The 26,686-nt window shown below is 28.1% G+C and overlaps 1 protein-coding gene across 1 annotated transcript in view; it reads right to left on the bottom strand.

Moving 5' to 3' along the window:
* Window positions 1-26,686, bottom strand: part of PsGEF (Protostome-specific GEF) — a 239,421-nt gene that overhangs the window by 63,864 nt on the left and 148,871 nt on the right. Inside the window, exons 18-23 of the mRNA XM_075371997.1 lie at window positions 23,619-23,786; window positions 19,140-19,241; window positions 15,875-15,988; window positions 8,491-8,701; window positions 5,927-6,119; window positions 3,353-3,467 (exon numbers count right to left, since the gene is read on the bottom strand). Of these exons, the coding sequence (XP_075228112.1) occupies window positions 3,353-3,467; window positions 5,927-6,119; window positions 8,491-8,701; window positions 15,875-15,988; window positions 19,140-19,241; window positions 23,619-23,786 (903 nt within the window). The remainder of the gene's footprint in view (window positions 1-3,352; window positions 3,468-5,926; window positions 6,120-8,490; window positions 8,702-15,874; window positions 15,989-19,139; window positions 19,242-23,618; window positions 23,787-26,686) is intronic.

Raw genomic sequence — 26,686 nt, 5'->3', positions numbered from 1 at the left:
GTCTCTGTATTTGTTTAGTATTGAAAATTTTTCACCAAAGTTAAAGTGTTATTTCATCAATTTTATCAATTGTTTTATAACACTTAAAGCTATATTGTATTTTGTAATTTTAATTATTGTAATTAATTCACGATAAATTTTATATTTAATTGAAATAATCTTTGTTTTAATCATTAATATAAAAAAAACTCATAAAATGTTTATAATAAATATCCAATAAATTAACAACTTACTGTATTATGTAAAACTGTTTAATTGAAAAATCAGATATAAATAACAGAAGATATCTTTCCAACTTCCCAGTAGGTACCTTAATTATTAAATTAATAGATGGCTGATATGAATGATAAGAAAAATATTTAATTTAATTTACATCCTTACAATAAGTTTATACAAATTAAATATTATTACTAAAAATATACTTTATAATTATATCTAATAAAAAATAATAGATAATAAATGATAATAGAATTAATAAGCATTAATCTCACTTTATTTAATGATTATTTGTACTATTATTTAGAAATTGATATTTAAGTATCATTATATTTATTATTATTATTATTACATTTTTTATTTATTTATTATTTGTTTACTCTAAAATTCACTCACGCCGCAACAGTTACCGCTCAATTGTTTTTAAAAACATTAATCACAAATAACATAATAATATATGCTTATCAAATAAGGATGAAAAAATAATATAAAGGGTTATTTAAATTTTCAAGATTTTTAATACATTTATATATATATATATATATATAAAATGTTTACTACCTTTATTTATTATTATTTTTGTTTCTTTAAATTTTAGTTTAAATTATTTATCTCTAACAATTATAATGTTTGTTTATACATTTATATGTTCTTATTTATAATATAAGTAATGAAAATTTATTTTTAAAAAAGGCAAAAATAAAATTAATAAAGAAATTAAAAGTAAATAAATATACTACATAAATGAGTAAATCTGAACTGAAGTAATTCTAATGAGATGTAAATTTTCAATAACACTGTAATTAAAAGAAAAATGTCATACACAAAACTCATCTACAAAATTAAGCAGCATATTTCAGAAAAAAAATTTGAAATTAATATTACGGTAAGGAATTTGTAACTGAAAAGGTTCATCATAGATTAAACTATGTTGTAACAAAAAAAATACACTAACAAAAATTTTTTTTCAAAATATATGCAGATTGGTTAGTTTCACAATCTTGTTCAACAAGATTGTTTGGGCAGCATGTTTGGGCAATGTTAGAAATATTAATAAGGGTAGACGATAAAATTATAAAGCCCAGTTTAAAGAAAAAATAACAGGAGCTTAAGAAAATAAATAACAAAGAAATTATTGTATGTAATTTATTAAATTCATATTAATTGACAAAGAGCAGAAAGGACTTGAATGCAAGACTACTTAACAATCTTCTTCTGTCTAGACCATTTTGAGTGGTTTTCATTAGACCATTCTGAAGTTTTCATATTACAAATTGTTAAACATATGAGCTATTTCCAATCATGCTAATTGAAAAAAAAGGATAACCGTAATAAATACAAAAATTAATAAAGAATGAAGACAGCTAGGGAGTGGTAATTAAATTTACATCCTTTAATATCAGTAAATGAATGAAATAATATATAAATAATCTTTTATTATTAAAATATGAATACAATGAAATAGGAAATCTGTATATATGAAACAAATAACTAATTTAAGACAATTATGCATCATTTAAGATGATACATTTATTGAAGTATGATAAATTATTAAGCATTAGTAGTCATAATTTTTTTTTTTTTAAATTAAGACATATTATCGTATTTATTTTTATTTATGATATATGAATATACATATAAATAATTATTTTTAAGAAAATGGAACTAACATTGAAATGCACTAAAATGTAAGAAATAATTTCGTCTAAATGTTTAATTAATTCCTTAGACAATTTTTTTTTTAATCAGCATTGCTTCTACAAAATTAATTTCTAGATATAATATAAATTTGTTTTTAAATATAAATTTTAATATAAAAAATAAAAACTTTTTTTTTAATATTAGAATTTAATAAAATTTGATTTCAAAATTATTAGAAGTTTGTATTTCCATAAGTTCATTCCAAAATTAACTCCTTCAATACAGTTACCTGCAGCATTATTGTTCAAAATGCCAGTTTTAAAGTGCTACTGGTAATTCTTTTGATGAAGAAGCACTAAAATTATCTCTGAAATCAGCTGGAAGTGCAAGTTCCATTCAATTTTGAAAGTGAGTAATAATTTTTAATGTTTTTTTTGGAAGTGTTATCATGTTTTGTTGAGCTGATTAATGACTTTTTTTATAGCAGTTTAAAATTACTTGTGTATACAGTATGTAAAAATTACACCATAATAAAATCTGATCCATTCTTTACAAATAAAAAACAGTTTGATAAGCTTTTGAGAATTGCCATGCATTAAAAACTTGGCTTGAAGTTGTTTTAACTTCCTGCTGTGGATAAAGTAAGGAAATTGGGGAAGTCCTTTCTGCACGTTGGGTCAGTATCCATTTATACATGTTCTAGGGATGAATAAAAATAAAATTATATCAGCAGAGTTTAAGCTTATATATATCTACAAAATTAATATTAAAATTAGATATTAAAAAAAGTATTCTGTCAGTAATCATGTTGTAGCCTATGTGAGCACTATAATTACAGAATAAAAACAAAATGTATGCATATGGCTTTAATAAAGTTTATCTAAAAGAATCTTTCTATTATTTAAGGAGGTCAGGGTAATTGAATAAAATTTTAGTCGTATAGTATTAGGTAAAGGTATGTTTATAACATAAGAAAATAAAAATACAGTTCAAATACAGCCACTTCTATGCCAACATTTTTAGAAAATTTGTTGAAGCATAATACTACTGAATTTACCAAACATTTCATCAGACAGATTTCAGTTTATTGAAAATAGTTTAGCCAATGTACTTCTTAATGAAATTAGTTTATATGATATAATCACAGAAAAAAAAGAAGACAATAAATTTGATTTATTATTTGAATAAAATGTTAAAAATTATGTTCGTAAATGTGCCATCAGCTGTAAACAATCCATTATTATTAATATTAATAAAACATCAATGTAAAGTATAACATTGCAGTTTATTACTAATTAAAATATATTTAATTAGTTGTTATAATAATTGTTTGTAATATAAAATCTATATGGAATCTTCAACCTTATTTGTAATAAGCATATTTTAAAACATTATTTTAAAATCGGGTAGGACTGCAGCATCTGTTGGGGCGTGAGGGCTTTTCTCAGGAGGGAGGCTGTTTATCTTCAGAGGTAGGGGAGAGGGGAGGTAGTACCTGCCGCTTGAGTGATATTGAATCCAACGTTGCAACAGAATCTGCAGTCAATGGATCTGGTGAGTCAAGAGGACTGCTAGCTGGAGTGCCACCACGACCAGTATTCAGGTAAATTCTGTACAAAAAAAAAATCACATAAAACTAATTATTATTTATTATACAAAATAAAATCACATATTAAGTTGAATATTAACACATTTCAAACTTAACAATATTTTCCTTTTAGTTTACACAAATACTGTACATATTTTGTTGTACAGTAATTTAAAACAAAATATAATTGTAAGTAATTACTGAAAGTTATATACATCATTTAATAATTTTTTTGAAATTATGAAATAATAATATCAATTAATGCTATTTTTATTTTTTTTTATTTTAAAGTGCTTACATTTTGTCAATTGTAATTTTATACAATTTATCTTTTTTATATTTCTATAAGAAGATATATGGATGTGCATAAAGTATTTATTTTACAATTTTTCTTCCTTATAACTTTCTGAAATAAAAAATCAGTCAATGGAATAATTAGAAGATACTTCTGTATTTTTTGTAAAGGAAATGAATTTTAGAATGAGATAGGGTTTTAGTATAAAATTTGATTGTATTAAAATCTTAAAGATAGATATTATTGAAACATTTAGAAATAAAATGTAGAGAAAAAGGATTAATGATAGGTCTATAAAGAAAGTAAAAATTGTATTAAAATCTTAAAGATAGATATTATTGAAACATTTAGAAATAAAATGTAGAGAAAAGGGATTAATGATAGGTCTATGAAGAAAGTAAAAGGACTATGAGGCCTATAATCCAGTTTCCAATGTGATATTGGGTTATGGTTTACATACATAATACACACCATATATGGTGTACAAGAGTTACTGAAGTTAGGTAGAAAGTAGAAAAGTTGTTATTACTTTTATTATTCATACTTATTATGGATAAAGTATGGAAGGATATAAAGAAAAATTTGGCAAAGGAAGAGGGTAATGCAATGTTGTTTATGAATGACACTGCCACCATTGCAATATTGGTTTGAATATGAGTTAAGAGTGTACAAGGAATTGAACGTACAGGGAGAAAAAATTAAGGTATACAGAATGAGCCTTAGTAATAGTGAAAGGAAAGATGATGGTTATCGTTAAAAAAAAAAGATGGCAGGAGATTGACAAAATTATATGGGACGAAGTTGGAAGAAGTGAGTATGCTCAAGAGCTCAGGAAATGAGTTTGAAATGGATAATGATAACCTATCATTCACTAAGGAGATGAGGGTAGATTCTAACATGTTTCCTAAGTGTAGAGTGTTTCCTAGAGTGGTAGCAAGGTACTGTAAAAAAGGTGCTATATAAAGATTAATTATATAATCAGTTGTGGTCTGCAGACTGAAAATTAACAACAGAAAGAAATACCATAAGATGCAGTCAATGAAAATTAAATTTCCCAAAATAATTATTCATGAAAAAGAATGAATCATATTAAAACTAAAGTAGCACAAGAGAGAGTAAAAATTATTAATCAGATTAGAAAAAACAGTGTTTGGTCAAGTTAAAAAGATACCAGACAGTGCTAACTGAAAAGTGGTCCTTCTTCGCCTTTTCTCCAAGGAAGAACATATGCAAGTGATATAGTAATTGGATATGTTGGGAAAAGGTCAGATGACTTGAAAACGTCTGGTGGACACAAATATAATTAAAAAAACTGATTTACTATCTAATCCATTAAACTAATTACAAAAATTACAAGAAAATTACATTAAAAAGATTTGAAAGATGATAGCAAGGGAAAGGAAAATAAAAATAAAGATAAAAAGAAAAAATGCAATTTAAGAAAGTCCAGGATAAAAGGAAATTTTGGTTTAGTTAAATGAAATAGACAGAAAATGAGAGAATCAAATAAAAGGAATGATGGTTGCAATTAAAGATGAACAGGAAGGTTCAGACTAAAGAAAGATAATGTAAAGAGAGATATAAAGAAAAAATTAATATTGTATAAATTTGAAAGAGATGTAATGTATTAAGATAAGATGTAGAGGATTAGTAAACTCACAGCAAGGAAAAATAGGGACATGAGGAGAATATATTTATTTAAATAAAAATCAAATGTCAAAGAACGATTTTTATTTGCAGAAGTAATCTGTAAAAAACAGATTAAATTACTTCTTAAATTACTTTAAGTTTAATAATCTAAGATGCCATTAATTGACTACAAATGTGTTTTTAGTCTCTCATCGATCTTATTCAGCTAGATATAATTTCGGCTTTGGGAAATGTTCAAGCATGTTTTCACTACATGTTCTTATCAGAATTGCCAATGACTAAAGAAATCATTTTTTTTTCTTCTAAATAATGTGAATCTGTGAGATCCTTAATGATTATATTATGAGATTTTTTCAAGCAACTACAATTAGGTACCAGATTCCAGCTTTCTGTTTCATTGAGATGAGCTAGACTAAACGATTTTCTATCGTAATATTTGTTAGATTTAAAGTGGAATTTATAATGATTTTTTTTTCTAACATTATACAAACGCATATATAATAATTATAATAATAATCACCATCACATTATCTTACATTTGCCGTTGAATTAAATTTTGCCAAACAGCCTTGAGCTCTGGTGTAGGGGCACGAAGGGCAACTGTTCTTCTACGAGAACTTTTCCTAGGTGTACGGGTGAGAGGTAATTCAGGTAGTGGGCCACAACCTCCAGGAGCTGGACTATCTGTACCTGGAGGTGTTGTACTAACTAGAAGTCGAAATTCAGTAGCTAAAAAAAAAAAATATAATACCAATGTGAAATTATTGTAATAAACAAATGGTCACTTAAAAACAGCATTGTGTTAATTCCAGTATAAATAAATGAATATTATGAAATTCATCAAATACTAATCATACTTTTTGGAGTAAAAGTAAACATTTATCTTTTCACAGTTTGCAATCCTACTCTATTTTAGTATTACTTTTGAACTTACCACAGAATCTTACAAGTTATTTTATATGAGTAAAACTAATGCATATGCACACAAATATACAGAATGAGCACGTGCACACACACATGCGTGCGCGCACACAATATCACATTTCAAAAATAAATAGTAAATTAAACACATCTGAAAAAATATTATACTATAAATATACAATGTAGTTTTATACTGTACATGTGTGGCCTTAATGCAGAACTCCATGAAGGTCTGAAATATCACATTATATGATTCATTCTGCTCTAATCTTTCTTCTAATACTCCTTTATTCATAATGTAATAACTATAGTAATCTGACACTGTTCATCATTTTTTAATGTAGAACTTACATTTTATTCTATTTATTAAAGTGTTTACAGATAAGTATCAAAGTAAATTAAAATATGTAATCAGAATAACAAAAACTTAACATTACAAAACTCAAATTAACTTTATAGGATCCGATGATAAAAAAAAAATTGGAATTCAAAAATGCAAATATCATTAAAGTAGGTTGTAAGGATGACATACTCGTATGCTAAAAATGTTTTATTCAACATTGAAATTATGTGAAAATTTTAAAGTACTTACCGTTAGACATCTGTATATTAATAGTACATTGCTCCAATTTATTAAGTCAAAATAAAAAATCTGTAATTATAATAAAATTAAAAGATGGAGGGCTAACCAATTAGTGGTTGAACAGAAAATGAATATTTTACTGATAAGAGATATTTTTCATATCTTGTACCTAAAACGTTTAATTTCTTACCTGACAACCTCCATTCCAAAGCTGAAGTGAAATAAACAAATTAATTTTAAAAAGTTATTTATTAAGTGCTAAATACAAATAAACATTTGAGCAATATTTTTAATGTAATTTAATTATGGAACACCACTGATGTGGAACAACACTGTGATTCTTTAATTATTTCTTCTTACTTTTCATTATTGTTCTGATTCATTCTTAATTTTTCTTTCATTATTTAATGGAGTTAAGTTTATTTATATGTTTACTTTTAAAATTTAGCTAATAACCTAAATAATTTTATATCATTGTTCTCCTTCCCTAAACATAAGCTCTTACCTTTTTAGGAAAATAATTTCTTTTCTATGGATAATTTTATTTTATAATACTAATAAAAATAAGATTAATAATAAAAATAGTATAATAAAATTATAACTATATAATTATACAGTACAGTGTTAATTTTAAATGTATAATTAATTACATTATTAATATAAATATGAAATTGTAAAAAAACAATTGTATGATTGTAAAGTAATTTAAATAAATAGGTAATAATCTATCTTTCACCCATCCAATGAACTTATAATTTTTTTTACAAGAGCTATATGTGATAAGTTTTTATTTACAAAAATACAAATCATACTAGAACCAAAGGGTGAGGTGTGCAGTGAGATAAATAGTGTATAATATAAAATACTACTCACTTAATATCTACAGAGTTCAAAATTTGATTTGGCTTGCCACATCTGATAGAACTTTAACTCATCAATATTAATAAGTGTTCATTTAAGATAGTTTGATCGAGATTATCATTCAAGGTAGATAAACAATTGGCTTTTAATTTTATTTGATCTCAAGTACATTCTAAAAGTTCCTGGATTAAAGAGCCAACGCATTATCCTTTGCTATACAAATACATTGTTATAAAAAACTATTCACTTACATCAATTTTGAAAACTAAAGACTTTATTAATTACCCATTATTAAAGTAATATGTTTAATTATAACTTAAGGTAATGAACATTCAAGCTGTTTCATGACAAAATTGCAAATAACAATGATAATTTTGTAAGTTAAAAGAAAACAATAAATTATTCAAGGAAAATTAGTTGATCATTGACTTCATGCATCAATTATAATGAATTCTATGCATCATATTATAGGTCTATATTTCTTGGAAATTAATTAATTATCAAACTACCAAGAAATACAACTATAGGTGAAAAAGTAGAAAAAAACATAGTGAAAAATCAATTCTTTACTGGCATCTTATTCATAAATTACTACTGACTTAGTAATCACCAACATACAACTACAATGCTCACAAATTATTCTTAATTTACAATAAAACATTCAATAAATCTTTTATTTACTAAGAGTAATTTAAAGAACTTAATAAGAAGAATATTTATAATATAATTTTTTACCTTTTTTACGAATAGAGAATAGAGCTTGACTAACAGTTAATAATGAGAGAGGTTCTTCTGTTACAAACAAAACACGATCTCTACTAACTTTAGCAAATAAAAGTAGATCAGTAAACAAAAGAGCCCAAAATGGTCTTACTGATCGACCTTCTACTCGACTAAGATCCCCACCAAAAATCCACTGACGCCCAGGAGAACTCAGAACAAATGGCTATAAAAAAAATCAATATAAAATTACAATTTAAAAGTATAAAGAATTAGAAAAGTTTTTAGTATTTTAATATAATTAAATTCTATCCAAAATTAAACTTACAATTCTGATAAAAAAAGTGGTCAAAAATATTTTATTAAAATTAGACAGAAATTATTTTAAAGGAGAAATAATACTAATAATAATATATGTATTAATTTAATTTATTTTCAGATGTATGAATTCTAACTTTACCAATAAAATATTATTTATAGTAAAAAAAATTGTTGGTATAAACTGATAAGATACTTCTCTGTAATTGATATAATTAAATCAATGAAAGAAATTCTTTTAAACCGATATTTTTTAACCATTAAATTAATGAATAAATAACACTGAAGTTGTGGAATAGTGAGGCTATTTCTGAAATTGAGAAAATCATTTGAAAATAGCCAGAGACATTGCTGAAACAACGCTGATATAAAATTTAATTATAAATACTCACTATTAATTTAAAATAGCTTCAAAATTTAAAAAACTGATTAATGCAAAAATTTAAATTTTGAAAGTATGTTTTATAATCACATTAATCTTGTAAATATACATGGTATAAATTTAAAAGTTGTAGTACAAAAAACTGGAAACAGAAAGTCAAACAAAAAATAATCAAGTATGGTTTCAAAACAGTCTTACTAAGCAGTATTGAATGATTCAGTAGACTTTTTAATAATTCAAAGAATATTAAATCGATTTATAAACACAAGAGATAAATATTAAAAATTAAAAAACACAACTACCAAAAAACCAAAAAAATCATTTCTCACAAACATTGCTCTTCAATAATGAAGTTAATTACTAACATAGGATAATTAAAGAGCGTTCAGGTGACAATTTTGTAAATAGTATTTGTATGTAGTATAATTTTTTTTTTTAATTATTTAAATGTATATATATATATATATATATATATATATATATAGCCTATAACACTCACAGTAACATAAGGATTCCAACACAGGGTCATACATCTAAATCGGTTCATCCGCTATGGTGGAACAAACAAACTTACATACGTAGTCTGTAATAAAGTAATGAGACTAGCTTTCTTTGGCAGCTAAAGTGGCAACACTGTAAAGTTACTGGTAAACGTACGAACGTCTGATTTATATTACGTATTAATATTTTTAGTCCATCGTTGCCACGTGGGACGTAAACAAACTTTTCGTGAAACGAATTTTTGTTGTGCGTTAAAAAAATGAATGATACTAATTATGAGCAACGTTGTGCAATCAAATTTTGTTTTAAACTCTGTGAGAATGCTACTGAAACTTTTTCAAAATTGAAAAGGGCGTATGGAGATGACGCTCTGTCACGATCCCAAGTTTTTAGGTGGTTCAGATGGCCGGGAATCAGTTGCAGACGATCCACGCTGTGGAAGACCGTTAACGTCAAAAAGTGACAACAATGATGAGCGAATCAGAGACTTGATACGGTACAACCTGGGCGATTAACTGACAGAATGATTGCAGAACAATTGAATTTGAACCGTATCAGTCCATCAAATTTTTACAAAAATATTGGACAAGAAAAAAGTTTGCACAAAATTAGTCCAAAAAACCTCATTGTTGAACAAGAAAACAACTGGGAAGAATTGAAACTGATCCTGATTTTCTAAAAAAAAATGTTATTACCGGTGATGAATCTTGGATATTTCAGTACGACCCAGAAACATTACGCCAGAGCAAGGAGTGGCACACTTCAAACTCACCACATCCCCAAAAAAGCAAAAATCAAAACCATGTTAAGTTTTCTTTGACAGTAATGGCAATGTCCATAAAGAGTTTTTCCCCACAGGACAGACTGTAAATCAATATGTTTACCGAAAATTTTTTAAAAGACTGCAGAAAAGAGTTGCCCGCGTGAGAGCAGCCATCAAAGATAACTAACTGGATGCTGCATCATGACAATGCACCTTGTCATACTGCACTCTCAATTAATGAGTTTTGGCAAAGAAAAACATTCCTGTAGTTCCTCAAACACCTTATTAACCTTACTTGAGTCCCTGGGACATTTTCCTGTTCCCGACTTTAAAATAACACTCAAAGAACACCATTTGGAACAGTAGAGAACATACAAAAAATGTAACCGACCATCTAAAGGATATTCCGGTTTCTGAGTTTCAACACTGCCATGAAGTGTCGGAAAACCGTTTGAAGCGTTGCGTGGCTTCCCAAAGGAAATATCTTGAAGGTGATAGAGTCCATGTATAACTGGATTGTAAATAAGGAGTTTTTCTGAACCATTCTCAATAATTTATTTACAGACCTTGTACGTACGTTCTGAATAAGAACTACCATGCAACAAAATCGAAGAACATCATTTAAATTTGTATAAGTTAATTATTATAATTTGCTCAATTACGTCTTTTTTGTCATCACTAAAGTTATGAATAGTTTTATCTAAGAATATGTTTTCACATTAATTTTTAGTAACATATATGTGTAGCTTTGTAAACAGTACATTCGAATGCTATGCAGCGTTAAATAAGATTCATTTCTGAGTATATCAGTTAACTTCTGTTCTGTTTGGTTTTTTCTTTTTCCTGGTTTAATCTCCGCGAATTACGGTTCAAGTATTACTTCAGCAGATGAATGAGGGTGATATGTATGAGTGTAAATGAAGTGTAATCTTGTACATTCTCAGTTCGACCATTCCTGAGATGTGTGGTTAATTGAAACCCAACCACCAAAGATCACCGGTATCCACAATCAAGTATTCAAGTCCGAATAAAAGAAACTTCCTTTACTAGAACTTGAATGCTGGAACTCTCGACTTCCAAATCAGCTGATTTGGGAAGACGCGATCATCACTAGACCAACCCGGTGGGTTTCTGGTTTGGTTCTATCGTGAATTTATATTACACTAGCCAATACTCCGTTTGAATTTTGAAAATCGAAATATCGGTTGCGAAGATATAACAACATTTCCGAAAAACCGTGATTGGTTAGCTCGAGAATGTACCTGGTGTATGCAAATGCTAGCCTTTAATGAACTAACAAATTTACTCCGTTTGAATTTACAGAGATATTATAAGAGCATTCCATTGCACCTCTCAAAATAGTATCCCAAAGGCACTCCGTTTATTACCAGTTGATGGAGACGTTTGATTTAGCCTCACATGAGGTGCTTGTGCCACCTCATTACTCAAACACAGTCCCAAGGGAAACCCAATGTTATTAAACAGAAATTTTTTTAATTTATTTATTATTATTTTATTTAACGTAAATATAATTCTATTATTTTTGTAATATTACTCACTGAATTGATTTGAATCATTCAGTTCAAACCCAGTGATAGAGGCTCACAGTTCATTAATTCAATTCAACTGTGGAGTTACAGGACATCTTCGAGCGGATTGTCCAACAGGCCAAGTGTACCTTGTGTAATATTTGGGGTCACTCTTTGGGGGGGACCTGGCTGCAGGGCCACCTTCAGCAAATGAGATCTGTTGCCTGTGCTTTGGAGAATACCTGCGTTGGAACAGCCCGTCCAGGAGGGATGAGCTGCGTAGGTGTCCCACTGCCGATGACTGGCCAGGGACTCCCCTGGGATTTACCTTGAACTTCATATTGGGAGGAAAATTAAAAGTGTAGTCCCGGTGGGGAATCCCTTTGGAGTTCCTCACTTGAGGCGTGGCATAAAGACTGAGTCCTGGTGGGGGGATCCCAAAGGGATCCCCTCATTAGAGGCATGGTGGATAACTTAAAGACCGAGTCCTGGCTCTCTAGAGGTACTGTGGTTCTTGACAAGGTAGATTGAGGCAATGGCATCCCCTGGAACTGTGTTTATGCTTAGATACGGGTTTGGCTCCAGGGAGGGGGGATGATGAGTTCAAAAAAAGTAAGAAGAAGCAACACCAACAAATAAGGGCAAGAAGAAAGAACATATTTACATGATCAAACATACTGCCCATCAAAAAATTATAAGATTTTTTTGTTAAATGTTTATAAGCAATAAATAACAATAGTAATAATAATTATAAAATTAATTGAGTAGATTTACTACCGTAATTCATTCATTCAATATCATAGCAGATCTTAAAACATAATTATTTTTTACACAAATAAATCGATACTGAAAATACTATCGGTTATCCATTTAGAATTCTATATATGATATTTTGTGGCCTTTTAGTTACAATTAAACATACATATTTATATAGCCTATAAAACTCCTGGAAACATAAAGATTCCAATGCGGGGTCATTCATCTAAATCAGTTCAGCTGATTAGTTGCTAAGGTGGAACAAACATACATACATAAACCCTAAAAACATTACACTCGTTTTTGGAGAGTCATGCAAAAATTAAGAAGCATTTGAAAATCAAAATTATAACCCATCAAAAAACATATGAATCCTTGTCCTCTACCTTTTACATATGGAGTACACTATTCCTTTTACTCAAAAGTTTTCCAATAAGTATTTGGAATAGTTACAACCAACTTAAAAAAAAATAAAATTAAAATTTTAAAGAAATAACTAAAATATAAAACCTACAAACAAGAAATAAATATTAAAAATTAAAAAACACGACTCCCAAAAAAAAAATTGTTGACAAACACTGCTCTTTTGTTACAGTTTGGTTCCATCATGATTTTGTTTTAACTAGCATATACCTCACTGGAATTTTGAAAATTGGACGATTGTTTGCAGAGACATTATAAGAGCATCCCATTGCACCTCTCAAAACAGCACTCCAGGAGTACTCTGTTTGTCACCAGTTTATGGTGATGATTGATCAGCCTCACATGAGGTTTAGCCCACTGGGCTGGTTTAGTGGTTAACTTGTCATTGCAAATCAGCTGTTTTCAAAGTCAAGAGTTCTAAGGTTCAAATCCTAGTAAAGACAGTTACTTTTATGTGGATTAGAATACTAGATCATGGATCCAGTGTTCTTTGGTGGATGGGTTTTAATTAACCACTTATCTCAGGAATGGTCGACCTGAGACTGTACAAGACTATATGGCATTTACATTCATATATATCATCCTCATTCAAGCTCTGACGTAATACCTTACAGTGGTTACGGAGGCTAAACAGAAAAAGAAAGAAAAAAGCCTTGCATGAGTACTCGATCATCACTCTAGCTTCACACGCAGTTCCCATGGAAAACCCATTATTATTAAACAGATATTTTTTTAATTTATTTAATACTATTTTATTTTATTTAAATTAAATTTAATTCTATTATTTTTGTAATTTTATTCATTTAATTGATTTGAATCATTCAATTCAAACCCAGCTAACACAGCAACAGAGGCTCATAGTTCACAGTTCATTATTAATTCAATTCATTAAAGTTTATGCTTCAACCGACAAATCTTCGCTACTACATATATTTTTATAAATATACATACGTATATATATATATATATATATATATATATATATATATACATTTTTATATAGCCTATGACACTCCCGACAACATAAGTATTCCATGGGGGATTATGTGTGTTTTATTTTGTACTGGCAGATAAGTTTGACTCAAATTAGAGCAAATAACAAATGGAGGTTGGGAGAAAGTCAAGGAATTGATAGCATTAAAGGTAAATACAAGCTTCAATATTACACATTCTTTCATATACAAAATCTGCATGGGAAAGCTTGACTACTACTATACCAACTTGAAGTACTAATAAAATGAATATATTATAAAAAATAATAATTAAAAAAAAAACATTTAGTCAGTAATCAATCAATAGTATAGTACAGTTTTCTTAAAAACACACAATTCAGACTAATATTCACCTTTGTACTACCCGTCCTCTTTATACCACCCTTATACTAATATTAATTACCATAAAGTAACTTATAATGTAATTGCTGCATTATACTAATACATGTTTGTAAATATATCATCATATTTGAATGAACTGAATATATAATACAACTAGTAGACCTGGCAATGCTTCGCTATTGATAGATTTGAGATATATATATATATATATATATATATATATATATATAAATGAACATAATTGAAAGTTTGATAAAACATTAAAAAACTGAACATCACAGAATTCACTAAATTTAACCTTTCACTCTTACCATATTTCCCTTTTTTCCTATTTCCCTATTTCTCTGTTCACTATTTCTTTTCCAATTTCCACTTCCATTTGCCCCTTTTCCCCTTTCCCAGTTTCCATGTCCCTTCTTTTCCTCTTTTTCCCTTTCTCCATTTCCCCATATCCCATTTTCCTGTGCGTAAATCCAGCACCATCTAGCGGGTCCATTTTCTGCAAAAATATTTCTTTTCACGTAACTAATACATATTCTGAGTATGAACTAAATCGGACCATAAATACAAGTTTTGGAAATATCTCAACCCAAGCGCCACCTAGCGGGTCCATTTTTTCGTATTTTACTAACTCAGAAACCTTCCCTGGCATGCATCCAACCATTCCCCAAAGTTTCATCACTATCGGATGAATGGTTTAGGAAGGCATAAGAGACATACACACAAACAAACATTCATTTTTATATATGTAGATAACATTTAAATAAAGATAATTAATAATTAGGTTAATGTGCTAAAAATATAAATAACTACAGATACCTGGAGTATACTAAACATTTAAAATGTTTTAATGAAGTTATTATGATTAAATAACATGTTCAATAATCGGTGCTGTTGTTTGCACCCTTGTATTAGGTGATGCTATCGTTGATAGTATTTTTAATTAAGCAGATTAGTACTTTAAAATGTGGTTATAAAAATGTGTTGGATTTAATCTTTTTTTTTTTTTTTTTTATTTATTCTATCACTATTGTGTGGTGTATGTGTCTTTAGCCCTATTCAAATCAACACAGTTCAAAATCTAACCTACATTTTGACAAAATTCTATATGCTTAAATAATAAAAAAATACCAGAAATAACATTAGTTGAGACAGAATGAGAACAGTAAGAAATCATAGCCAAATGAAAATATTTTGACTAAGTTATTAAAAATGTTGTATTTATAGAATGTCTTAGTTTTCATTTTTAAAGTTGATTAATTTGAAATTCATCGTAGCAGTTTAAATAAAAATAACAAAACTGATAATGAAAATGATTTATATATGAAAAATAATTTTATGTAGAATTAAAACACTATAAAATTTGATAAATATAATTTATTTTTAATATTACCTTACACCTCGTAAAGACAAGTCTACTTTCAAGATCTTGCAGCGATAACAAAGGTCTACCTTCCCCTTCTGGTTCCATTAATCCTGATTCAACTGTTACATCTCTGTATGTGGTCTGAAAAGACAAAATAAAGATTATACCAATTTATACTAATTATGAAATTATACTAATTTACTTTAGACTGAAATCAATAAATTCATATTCTGTAACATTATATATTATTCCCTTTAGTGATATTTCTGTGGAAAAGTAGAGTAGCATTATTTTTCATAAAAAAATGAGTTTAAATCCATCATGGTGAAGGAAGAGGGATGTAATCTTTCACTCACCATATCTGAGGTGTGGCCATTAAATAACGAGACTAATGCTATAAAATATTTTATTTTAAGTTTATACATATTTAGTTATTATCCCCTTTTATATACACTCCTCCTCTATCCCTACCATGCTCCATGCAAATTTTCCATTGTTCGAAACAGTGCTGGAAGTCTTCTTCTGTGAGTTCTTTTATGACACGTGCTGCTTTTTCTTTCACTGCTTCAACAATCTGAAATCTTGTTCCTTTTAATGCATATTTGACCTTGGGGAACAGATAAGTCATATGGTGCCAGGTCAGATGAATAAGGCGGAGGATGGTCTAACACTGGGATCTTATACTTGGCTAGAAAAATCTTGACAGACAATGCAATGTGAACTGGTGCGTTGTCCTGATGAAGAACCCAAGACTTGCTCTTCCACTGTTCGGGTAGTTTTTTCTTATTTTTTTACAGAGTTGAGCAACGACCTCAAGGTACAGTGTTGATTAATAGTTTGACCTTCAGAAATCTAGTGAAGGTACACAATCCCATGAATATTGAAAAAATAATCATTATCACTTTGAATTTTGATCATCTTCATTGTCTTTTCAGCCATTCATTTCCATATACTTTTTTTAATAAAAGATAAGTTTCAGTAGCAGTTTTTCCAAGATTCATATGAAACTTCATGACAATTCTTTGCTCTAATAAAACACTTATTATTTTTTTGGCAAAATAAAAAAAAAACAGATGTTATCCAAATGAAGGCCACAACCAGACTAATATGCCTACAGAAACTGGAGTGGCAACAATCGAAAAAGAAGGCTTCACGCTACACAGCTGTCGGTTGTACAAATTTGGTGCATGTGCAGTTCTTCTGCAGCAACATTAGTCTCGTTATTTAATATCCACACCTCATATTTCCAAACCACATTATTTTCAAATAGGTTAGTATCTGGAAAGGCATCCAGTTTAAAAATCTTGCCAAACCCTCCAACCCAAGACAAGGAAAAACTGGAAAACAATAGCTAATAAAAGTAAAAAAAACTGCCCTCCATTCTGAAATATCATTAATTTTTTATTAATACTAGTATTATTTTGTTTTCTTTTAGAAATATTGGTTTTTTTGCCACTAGGCAACAAAATTGTGTTTATCCATGTTCAGAAAAAAGTAATTATGGTTTTGCATTTTTCATGTTACAAAGTTTATCTATCAAAATAAAGTGTAATTATATGTCAGCCTGTTGCTTTTAAACAAACTAAATATAATTCTGCAACAGAATCGTTTATTTATCATATTTAATTATATTTTTTAAGAGAGGTTCAAATAACTTTCTGTAGAGTGATTTTTAATAATTATATTAAAATGAAGAAATACAAAATTTCAATTGAGATATCTCTTAGGTGCCATAAACTACGTGGTTGTAAGTAAACTGACATGAGACACATATCATTTTAAAAAAAATTGCATATAAATACTTGTTATTCTATAGAGTTGCAGTCTCCCTTATTAGGGTTATTAAATAAAAGTGAGGAGTAAACAGTTTCCTGATACTTTCTTCACATAACGAAAAACATCATGTAAGGCTAATGAGGCCAAAGAAATTGTGATATGTCATTTGGTAAATCAAAGAAAGTAGTATCACTGACTTGTATGTCTTGATATATGTTTTTTTTTTAATGAACCATAAATATAAGAAAGCTTGGAATATTTTTATCCCTGCCATGCTTACAATGGAAAGTTAGGAATAAAGTAGTTGCTTCTTCACTAACTGTTACGTATCAGCATGTCTAGTTGATATTAAACAAGCAAGCTGAAACAAAGATGATATTCAGTACGACAAGTGAGACCTTTATTCAACATACGAACTAGCAACATAATAAACATCATTACTCTCAAATAAAGCAACTATGATTAGTGCCCTTGCACTTCAATAGCTTCATGTACACTACAACCATAAGAAATACTGGAACAGATAGTGTAAAGCAGAAAATTAGTATATGAAACCTTCTTTCTGTCAAGAAATAATAATCCATTATATACCTCTTCTACTTAAGTAGGGTAACTATTGAAAGCGTAAAGCAACAAATATGAATTCATTTTAATACTTTATAATAATAATAATAATAATAATAATAATAATAATAATAGTAAAAATAATATGTCATAACTATAGTTAGTTTCTAGTACAATTCAAATACGAATATATTTTTTTTGATAAAAGAATTTTTCAAAAGAAAATTTATAAAAATTTTATGCTTTAATTTATAATTATACCTTTTTTTATAATTATAATTTAACTTTATAATTATAACTTTTTTTACTTTTATAATTATCATCTAAATGTATGATTATAATACAGTGTGCTAAAACTTAAAGCATATAGAAAAGACTTAAAACTCAAATTTAAATAATGAACTTTTCTAAATGAAAATTGTAAGTACAAGGAAATGACAAAAATATAATTTTTCACACAAGAAAAATTTTTAATACTCATGATTATTTAAAATAATTATAACATAATTATTTTTAATTGTTTGTTCTTATTCTTCTACTTAAATATTTATTTATTATTCATTAAATATTGATATCCAATTTTGACTTAAAGTACACTTAACACTTGCATATTAAATCTGATGTTTCAGTTTTCTGTGTGATAGACAGACAGGTTAAGTAATATAATGTGTCACACAAAATAATATTTGGCTGTTCATCTGCATAGAACATTTGTTATCTCATGGGTGATAGTTCTAAGGTTGTTAATGTTTTAAGATAAAAGTTACCAGAATTTTTCAAAATTATTTAGCAGTGTGGGAAAATCTTATACATATATGCCTTTATGGCATTACTCATAACTATTGGTAGTAATTTATATTAGTGTTAGAAAGACTGATTATAAAATGGTAAGTATTCATACACTTGATAATTATTAACGTTCAGAAGATGACTTAAATTTATTTAGAATTACCTGAAATTCCTGAACCACTCTAGATATAGCAGGATAATCATCATCTTTTGACATTGTACTATTTTGTATTGTTTGTAAAAGCTTTAGAACATCTCTATAATGCTGAAATTAAAAACACCATTACTTTTTAATCTGTTTTTGTGTTGTTTTTTTTATACTACAAACATAAGATATAAAAAATAATTTTAAAAATCTATTATTAATAATAATAATAAATAATAAATCTACAATTAAAATAATACTGTTATCTAGTACAAATGATTTCAAATGAACGGTTACACGTTCATTATGTTTAATGTCCATAAATTAAAGCATACATTTTCAGAATAATAATAATGTTTAATAAAAATAATGAATTTCCAAAATCAAAATAAATAGTCTGTTAATCTAACAGTGAATTTTATATTATCACATTTATTTTTATAAATTAATAACTTAATATGAATTTCAGAAATTAAATATAAACATTAATCTGTTTTAAATTAAGATCAAAGATAACATTGGATAACATTTGTTACATCACTTATTACTATCTTTATTAAAATAACTGAATTAAGATATTTTAGCATGAATTCTTTCCTGATTAATAAATAAATAATTAAATATTTAATTAACTGAATAGAATTAAAAAAAATTAATAAAAAATCTTATAGAAACTTTTTATTAATTAAAACCTTGAGTCTTCCTGACAAGACAACTCTCTGAATCTATTAGTTCAAGAAGTTTTCTGAATTAATCAAGAAAAAATTAAAATAAATCTTAAAAAGGAAGATTTTCTATGAAGAAGAAGCTCCAAAACAAAAAAGTGTAGTAACAACATAAACCATATCAGAGAAAAAACCATATGAGAGACTTGAAAAGTTCTGACAGGAAAAGATAGGGATGGATGCTAGAAAAAAATGTTAAACATTGTCAGTAGTTGGCCAAAATAGAGAGCTACCCAATACCATTCCTCAAAGGAAGCTTGAGTATTATATTTAAATTTAATAAGCTTTTAATAAACAGAAATATTGAGAAATACTCTATTTTTCAATTTATATTATGCAGTAAAATAGACAGTAGAAGCGGTATTGGAAGAAGAAAATAATCTTGGGAGTCAGATTTAAGAAGATGGTTCAATTGTTCACCGACAGAATTATTCAGAGTGACTTTAGGACAGAGTCAAGATAGCCATGTGGATCACAAACTTCAGACAAACATAACAATGAAAAAAAACAATGGTTCTAAATAGATGAAAATAAACTTAAAACCTAATAATCTAAAGCTACAAAACCAAAAGATAAAGCTACCCCTAACATTACCCTAATTTTATATATGAAAAAAAAACAATGGTTCTAAATAGATGAAAATAAACTTAAAAACTAATAATCTAAAGCTACAAAACCAAAAGATAAAGCTACCCCTAACATTACCCTAATTTTATATATATAAAAAAAAACAATGGTTCTAAATAGATGAAAATAAACTAAAAAACTAATAATCTAAAGCTACAAAACCAAAAGATAAAGCTACCCCTAACATTACCCTAATTTTATATATGAAAAAAAAAAACAACGGTTCTAAATAGATGAAAATAAACTTAAAAACTAATAATCTAAAGCTACAAAACCAAAAGATAAAGCTACCCCTAACATTACCCTAATTTTATATATGAAAAAAAAACAATGGTTCTAAATAGATGAAAATAAACTTAAAAACTAATAATCTAAAGCTACAAAACCAAAAGATAAAGCTACCCCTAACATTACCCTAATTTTATATATATAAAAAAAAACAATGGTTCTAAATAGATGAAAATAAACTAAAAAACTAATAATCTAAAGCTACAAAACCAAAAGATAAAGCTACCCCTAACATTACCCTAATTTTATATATGAAAAAAAACAACGGTTCTAAATAGATGAAAATAAACTTAAATACTATGAAATAATTAATCTTAGAAGAAGAAGAAGAAGTAAAGTATTAATCAAGAAGAAGAAGTAAAGCATTTTCAGTATTCTTTTATTCTAATACACTTTTTTTTCTAAATTGCTATAACGGTATTATATTAATAATAGCATTATTATAATGCTATAATTCTAATTAGTAGTGTAAATGAAGGAAATGCATTAAATTTGGTTCAAGGAAGAGGAAGTTTTTGTTTCTTTTCATGTCATGGACTAAAGGAGGATATTGGATCTAAATTGCTTCTAGTTGCTTAGGATATTGTTAGGCTATAGATAATGTATTTAAAAATTCTTGGCTTGGTTTACGTATTTTAAAATATTTTAATATTTAGTAAGATATTACCATTTTTGGGCTGTTTAAGATCTTTAAATTTGTGTATATAGTTTATTGTTGAATAGTATGACTATATATATATATATATATATTATGAAAAACCTACCTGTTTGGCCAATATAAAAGTACTATAATGATAAATTACACAGATAATTTCAGGAGCAAAATTATCTGTAATGCAAAAAATTATGTTAAACAAAATCAATCTACACGTGAAAGCAAAGGAATTGTAACAGAATTTGCATGAAAGGAAGAAGATAAACTATGAGAAAAAATTCCCAGTATGAAAATAATAGTAAAGAGAGAGAAAAAAATATATATATATTTTAGCAATAATTGTATTTTCTTCTTAGAAAATACAATTAAGTTTTACTTCTTTGTATTTATTAAAAAAAAACTGATCCCTTTACTTAAGTCAGAACAGCAACAGTAACAATTGAAGAACATAAGAAAGAAGCCGTAATAAGAAAGGGAGTCCGACAAGGATGTTCCCTATCCCCGTTACGTTTTAATCTTTACATAGAACTAGCAGTTAATGATGTTAAAGAACAATTTAGATTCGGAGTAACAGTACAAGGTGAAAAGATAAAGATGCTACGATTTGCTGATGATATAGTAATTCTAGCCGAGAATAAAAAGGATTTAGAAGAAACAATGAACGGCATAGATGAAGTCCTACGCAAGAACTATCGCATGAAAATAAACAAGAACAAAACAAAAGTAATGAAATGTAGTAGAAATATTGAAGATGGACCACTGAATGTGAAAATAGGAGGAGAAAAGATTATGGAGGTAGAAGAATTTTGTTATTTGGGAAGTAGAATTACTAAAGATGGACGAAGCAGGAGCGATATAAAATGCCGAATAGCACAAGCTAAACGAGCCTTCAGTAAGAAATATAATTTGTTTACATCAAAAATTAATTTAAATGTCAGGAAAAGATTTTTGAAAGTGTATGTTTGGAGTGTCGCTTTATATGGAAGTAAAACTTGGACAATCGGAGTATCTGAGAAGAAGAGATTAGAAGCTTTTGAAATGTGGTGCTATGGGAGAATGTTAAAAATCAGATGGGTGGATATAGTGACAAATGAAGAGGTATTGCGGCAAATAGATGAAGAAAGAAGCATTTGGAAAAATATAGTTAAAAGAAGAGACAGACTTATAGGCCACATACTAAGGCATCCTGGAATAGTCGCTTTAATATTGGAAGGACAGGTAGAGGGAAAAAATTATGTAGGCAGGCCACGTTTGGAATATGTAAAACAGATTGTTAGGGATGTAGGATGTAGAGGGTATACTGAAATGAAACGACTAGCACTAGATAGGGAATCTTGGAGAGCTGCATCAAACCAGTCAAATGACTGAAGACAAAAAAAAAAAAACTTAAGTCAGCAGATTTTTAATTTGATTAGTGTATCTGAATATTTAATTAACACATAACAAATTAACAAAGTATAAATGCTTTTGATACTAATTGCTTAAACAAGAGATAACTATTAAAAATTAAAAAACAATATTGCTGATAAAAAAACATGGCTGACAAACATTGCTCTTTTTGTTCTGGTTTGGTTCCATCGTGACTTTATATTAAACTAGCAGAAACCCCATTTGAATTTTGAAAATCAGAAGATATAACAATATTTCCAAATAACCATGATCTGTTAGATTCAGAGTGTACATGATGCATGTAAACATTATCCTTCAACCTACTAATAAATACCCCACTTGTCCGTTTAAAATTCAGATGGTTCATTTGCATTGATTTTATAAGATCACCCTATTGCACCTCCCAAAACAGCATCGCAGAGGCACCCCATTTGTTACTAGTTAATTGTGATGATTGGTCTAGCCTCGTACAAGGTGCTCGCATAAGCCTCCATTCTAGCTTCCATTCAAGGTGCTCACCATTCTAGCCTCACACACAGTCCCCATTATTATTGGAATTATTATTATTGGAAGCCCATTATTATTAAACAGAAATGTTTTACATTTATTTAATGTAAATTTAATTCTATTATTTCTGTAATATTACCCATTCAATTGATTTGAATCATTCAGTTCAAATATATTTATATATATATATATATATATAAATACATACACATTTATAAATGTGTTTTTTTTTTTAATTTTATTTTAAATATGTTAGATGGTTAATCAAATACAAATTAAATTCACTTATAAAAACTTATCATTTACCTCAAGAGGTTTATGGAGGAAAGTTGTTAAATCAGGTCTTCTTCTAGGTATTGGAGGTTCAGTCAGTAATCTCATGAACGTTGAATCTCTTGTTTTTTCAACTAATATACAATCAGCCTTTTTTAATCCTATACAATAACGTCGATATGCTGAATTAAGTGCAGACATCTGTAAAATAATACATAAGTTATACTTACACAATTATATACATTTATAATGGGCAATATGTAAATTTGATGGTGGACTGGAATTCCCGTGGTTTTTATCTCAAATTCCTAAGAGATATATAGAACATTAGCTTACTACTCAAATTTTTTAATTACTTTGGAACAAATTGATAATTATTTTATACATCAAACAGTTCAATTAAGCAGAGCAATACATTAATAAAAAAAAAACTTATACTTTTTTTGTGCTGATCCAAATTAAAATAACAATGCCATGTCACCCAATTCCTGATAAAATTTCATTTCTAGTTTGTCTTATGAATAAATATGAATATTTTTGTCATGATATTTTGATAAATAAAGATTCTAACTGTAATAACCTATTTTATCTATTAGTAAATTAATTTACCTAGTTCTGTATTTAATAATTATATTTACTTCTAATCAGTGATTTTTTTGTTCAGATATTAGGTGTCATCATTTTGTCTCACTAGAGTGATTTGTCCTGTTGCACTTCATCCCTCATTACTGACCCTGAAAGTAGAATCATGCTTCTTCAATCTGCACTTAATTTTTTAATTAAGTGAAAATTTTATTTGTACATCTTTGAATACCCTTTTTTTTTTATAGCCTTTTTTTAAAGTTAAAAATTCAACCTAAGCAAATATGTACAAAATTATCCAGTTCAACTTTGTTTGCATTAGCATTCATTTTTTGTTTGTTTTTTAAAGTTGATCTGTTATGTTTTTCTGTTACTGCCCAAAGGTGATGTTAATTAACTTTTCTGAAATCAACTATGAATTTTCTTTTGTTTTACAACCATTATGGTTCATGTTCCTGGTTATTGAGGCTGAAGTTTTATCTACTGATTGTTTTAGATGATAGTCAGTTTTTGATGATATTGTCTATATTTTATGTCATCATTTTCTGCACAAGTTAGGTCATTGACCTGTTGCAACTCCATCTTTTCCTCAGTCCGCCTCTATCACATCTTCTACAAGGAGCATAAACTAGAGCTTGTTTCAGGATTTGATCTTCCATACAATTCAACTCCGAATATCTTCATTACTTATTCTAACCATACGACTCACCCCTGCAATCCTCTCAATAAACCCATCTCTCCTCCTTGGATATCTACTGTAATGTTGAGATTAGATCACCAGGCTTCACTTTCATAATGTAAAATTGGCACTGCCATTATTTTATAAGCATTTAACTGGCTTTCGATGCTAGCCTATTTTTGAGATTCTTCCAAATAGTTCCACGCATTGTTTGAAATTTATTCAACTTGTTACCTTTATCATTATCTGGATCGAAAGTTAAAACTACAGACCAGGTAAGTAAAGGATCAAATATGTTCAAGGATTACCTCAATTAATACTCTCTTACTCCTAATAATTTTATTTTTCTTGAATACCATTAGTTTCATTTTATTGGTAGAGAATCTACAGTTAAAATCCACAGCAATTTTACTAAATCTAAATTTAAACTCATTTGTAATTTATCTTCAGTTGCAGCAAGGATGACCATATCATCAACAAATAATAAATGATTCAAACAAATATTACCTAATGTCACATCAAATGGCGCTTGTCAAATGTAGGCTATTAATATATACGAAATGTACATTAATCACATTTTTTCTCAACGATAATCAATTTATTGCACAAAAATCGTTAATGAATGAAACATATAAAGGGCTCTTCTATTAAGAATAGTAAAAAGTATCATTGTATTGTATATAAAACAGGGTTCAGTTTTAAATTCAAGGGTTGTGTTTTTTTTAAATTTTCAGCTAAAATAAAAACAATATTAAAATTATAAAAAATAAAATAAAACGTGAAAAATAATTCGCCCTTTCGTAAAAAAACTGAATTGAATTAAAATCGATTAAAAAAAATTGTTGGTAGTTGTCTGACGTTTCTTCTGAAGCAGTGTAGTCAACCACTTTTCTGCATCTGCTATCGCGGAAAAAACCGATTCTGTTAAATCATCTTCTGACTCAACGAATCGTCGAACAGACAACGCTCTCTGTAATTTCCATTAAAGTTGGGGGCGGTACGCAGAGTAGACCATCATTGCCGTCATCCGAATCGGTCTCTATGGTGTCATTCCCATTTGCCTTTGCGTTAATCGTATTGATTACAATACCTTCGTCAGTAGGGTATTCAGCTACTACCAAATCTTTGTCGATCGATAGAAACATAATCCCGAAAAGTTACGTCGCTGGGTACTAGCAAAACATCGGTAACTTCATATCATCGTCATCATCACCATTATTGTTGCTAGAAAAAAGGTTTTTCACTGCTAGTTTGTTCACATTTCGACAAAATAACGGGTTGCGGGTTTTTAAATTCAGCTTTTTTAAAACAGTTAAAAATTGTTAGCTTGTCACATCATTCCAAGATTTTTTAACTTACCATAGAAAATGATAAAATTAAATTTCTAGTTTTTGTTTCTTTTCAACCATCTCTAACGTTTTAATTATAATCCTTTTCCTGCTCATTTGCTTAAAATTTTGTATAATTCTCTGATCCATTGGTTGGAGTTTAGAGGTAACATTTGATGAAATAAAACTAATTTTATCGATAACAATTCCTGAGGAAACGATTTTGGATGTGCCGGGCAATTGTCAATAAATAGAACAATCTTTCTATTTTTCGAATGATAATAATGATCCAGTTTGAATAACCATTTTTCAAAGATTTCACTAGTTGATAGAAACTATCGACTTTCACTATTAACCCACACCTTTTCTATTGGTTTCGTACTGAATAAGCAAAGATTTAACATTAGCAAACCAACGTGGTTTTTCGATTTACCAATTAAGAGAGGTTTAAAATTTTCTGCCCCCGACATGTTTGCACCGAAAAGAACTGTGACGCGGTCTTTACTTCGTTT

This window comes from Lycorma delicatula, chromosome 7 (assembly GCF_047948215.1).
Source record: "Lycorma delicatula isolate Av1 chromosome 7, ASM4794821v1, whole genome shotgun sequence".
Lineage (NCBI taxonomy): Eukaryota > Metazoa > Arthropoda > Insecta > Hemiptera > Fulgoridae > Lycorma > Lycorma delicatula.
Note: the sequence above shows the minus strand (reverse complement) of the source record. Positions and strands in the feature narration are given on the sequence as shown.